We start from the raw sequence: 2,833 nt of genomic DNA on the forward strand, positions 1-2,833 counted from the left end.
TCTTCCGGCACAGCTGCCGAAGCCACTCCCTTTCACGGTGCACCGAGCACAAGGAACCACCCAGCAGAGAGACTGACACACGCAAAGACAAATGTGCGGTGTGGGCCCATCGCAAAGGCACGTCCTCACTCCACGGCACGGCCAGCCAATTCCTTCGCGTGCCTTCTTCGCGCCCTCCCATTGGACTGCGCCTCGGGCACATCGCCGGCAACTGGCCCCTTCGACGCCGCGTTTTTTGCGAAGTGGCGTGTCGCGGCGCCAGACGGTGGTCGCGTCATCCCCCAATAAAAATGAAAAGTGCCGCTGCCGCAGGGGGGAAAAAAAAAGTAAACTCCAGCACGCAGCGCCGCCGAGGCAACGCCTTTCAGCTGCGGCCCTGACCCCACAAGGAGCACGCCCCGCAGGAATCGAGGAACGAGAATTTGCCAAAGCAGCCAATCGGCCCCAAGATCCCCCCAGGCCGGGTTTTTGCGGGAATAGCGTGCATTACAACGGTGACCGGCGGCGTGGTGCAAAGACGCACACCGCCGAAAGCAAAAAAAAAACAGGAACCACAAACACGTACACGCCAGCAAAATTCACTGCTTTGTGTGTGTGGAGTCCATGAGTGAGAAGCTCACTAATGAAAAAGCTTCTCCCAAACAAACAAACCGGCTGCAGTCGTGGCGCTGGTCCAAGCAAAAGCCGAAGGCTGCGAGAACAGTCAGAGTCGTCAAGGCAGCGTCTACCACTAGTGCACGCCCCAATTGATACGGGGTCACCTTCGCGTGCAGCTACCACATTTCGGCGCTAACGCCAACAGACTCCTGGCAGCGGCTGGTGCCAAAATAAGCGGCGCACCCACAGCAAGCACGCCCGCCAAAAGGCGGCGTTGAGGGTGGAGTTGAATACCCACTTTTCCCAGCATCCGGAAAGCATGCGCGGGAATCCTGAACGGCCCCACAGCTCATCGTGTGTGTCCGAGCATTTTACCCAAAAGCTGTGCCAATAGCGGGACCAGGCTATTTGTCACGACGCGGCCGCAAACATTCAGCAAGGCTAACCGACACGGAGATGTTGGACTGTGACATCGTTGGAAATCGGTGCAATGCAATTCTCACCGTGCTTGTCGCACCTGAAACCGTTACGCACGACTTCTGCAGAGAGGTTGAGGGTTTGCGGGACGCTGAGCTCCAGTAAAGCCCTCGTCAACAACCGGCGTGTGCTGGGTTGTGCCACCAAAGGCCCCCCGAAGCCCCACCAGGGGAAACAGCCCCTCCACCTTTTCCAATGAATCCTCCACCGCAGCAGAGCCGCCAAATTTCAGGTGAACGCCGCCGGCAAATGACAACCCCAGGCGCAGTGTTGGACCTGCACGCATTGAGGCATTGGCATGCACGCCAAGGAAAGCCGGCGCCTCGTGAGTGGCCTTCAGAGGGTGCCACGCAGCAACGGCGGACCTCCCAGCGGCGTGGCTCGCCCTCAGCCAGAGGCGGGGGATGTGCGGGCGGGTAGTCTGTTTGCTTTTAGGTTCCCCAACAAAAAATAAAAAAGAAGGCCAGCCCGTGACGCAGGCGCCTTGTGGCACCCGACCCCCAATCGCACCTCTGAGGCCGTCCAAGCGCATTTGCACAACTGCGTCCGGCGGGTTGTGGTGTCCGGCTCTGCACAGAAACATAGAAAAGACACTCACCCAAGACGGCGCCGGTGCCGTGGCAAGAGTCCTCCACAGAATTGGCAACTGCGAGGTGCATGGGCGGCAGCCGTGCGTGAACAAACAGCCGGGGGGCTCGCGAAGAGGAGGAGGCCCAAGCCCACAGAGCGTTTGACGTCAGCCGGCCCTGTTGCCGCCGCATCCGTCACGATGGACCCCCGAAGCAAAAACAAAAGAAAAAAGGCGTATGGGGCGGGTGGCCTCACAAAACGTTGCACATTACCCGCAGGGACGGATGCATCTGCCTCATCTCCCACTGGAAGTCCGCAGGCACAAACATCGTTTACATTTCATTGGGACCTGCACCGTCCCGCTGCCGCTCCCTCGCCGAAACACACGCAAACACACAGTTTACCCTCACCACAAACAACTCCGAAGCCCGCACCCCCGCAAGGGGGAGTTTACATCCAATTGCTCTGCTGCCCCTTCAAAAACACAAAAACAAAAAGGCCCCGCCGAACAAAGCGAGGCGGCCCCCTCCCGCACGCACTCCTTCAGTCGGGAAAAGAGGAGGAGGAGGAGGGGGAGGGCGGCGTCAACGTGCCCACAGCTCCAGGCTGCTCGCCCGGTGCGTGCGGCCCAAACAACGCACGGAGCAGGCGCACATACGCCCAGGATGGCAACGCAGCAAGAGACAGAAGCGTCAAGCATCCTTTTTGCTCGAGACCCTCAGAGAGGAATTCGGCTGCACCCATTGCGGCGGCACACCAGCCAGAACGACGCCATAGAAAAAAAAAATAATAGGAAACATTGCACCAACGCGGAAAAAAAAAGGAACAGCCTAAATTCAGTTTGATCCACGACTTATGGGCGGTGCTGGGCACCAACCCATTGCTGTCGCCGCTGGTAAACTCACTCAACCTGCAAAAAACACACCCTGCGTTGCCCAAACTCACCCTCCCCACACACCGCGATAAACTCCACACACATATTATTTATGAAATATTGTTGGCACGCACCCACAAAGCCACAATCATTTCTGACGCAAGCCCTCAAAAAAATATTCGATAAAACACTTCACTGAAAGCGCTTACTGCTGCGCCCATTTCCTAATCGCCTCCTCTGTTCCTACGGCTATTGAATAAGTGGGAAATTTGGGACGTCTTCGTATAGTAACGTCAGCTGATACTGATGTGCGTC

General features: G+C 57.5%; 1 protein-coding gene and 1 pseudogene across 1 annotated transcript, besides 1 other annotated feature; both read right to left on the reverse strand.

The window, feature by feature from the left end:
• Position 1: 1 nt before the first annotated feature.
• Tco025E_08568 (hypothetical protein) lies at positions 2–1,000 on the reverse strand (annotated as a pseudogene).
• Positions 1,001–1,123: 123 nt separating this feature from the next.
• On the reverse strand, positions 1,124–1,657 carry Tco025E_08569 (uncharacterized protein; the record flags this gene model as incomplete). Its single annotated transcript, XM_029375414.1, has 1 exon — positions 1,124–1,657. The coding sequence occupies one exon, from the start codon at positions 1,655–1,657 to the stop codon at positions 1,124–1,126; it is 534 nt and encodes a 177-aa protein (XP_029224511.1).
• Positions 1,658–2,200: 543 nt separating this feature from the next.
• Positions 2,201–2,222: a microsatellite.
• The last annotated feature ends 611 nt before the right edge of the window (positions 2,223–2,833 follow it).

This window comes from Trypanosoma conorhini (genome assembly GCF_003719485.1).
Source record: "Trypanosoma conorhini strain 025E chromosome Unknown Tco_14.4_contig_00815, whole genome shotgun sequence".
NCBI classification, from domain to species: domain Eukaryota; phylum Euglenozoa; class Kinetoplastea; order Trypanosomatida; family Trypanosomatidae; genus Trypanosoma; species Trypanosoma conorhini.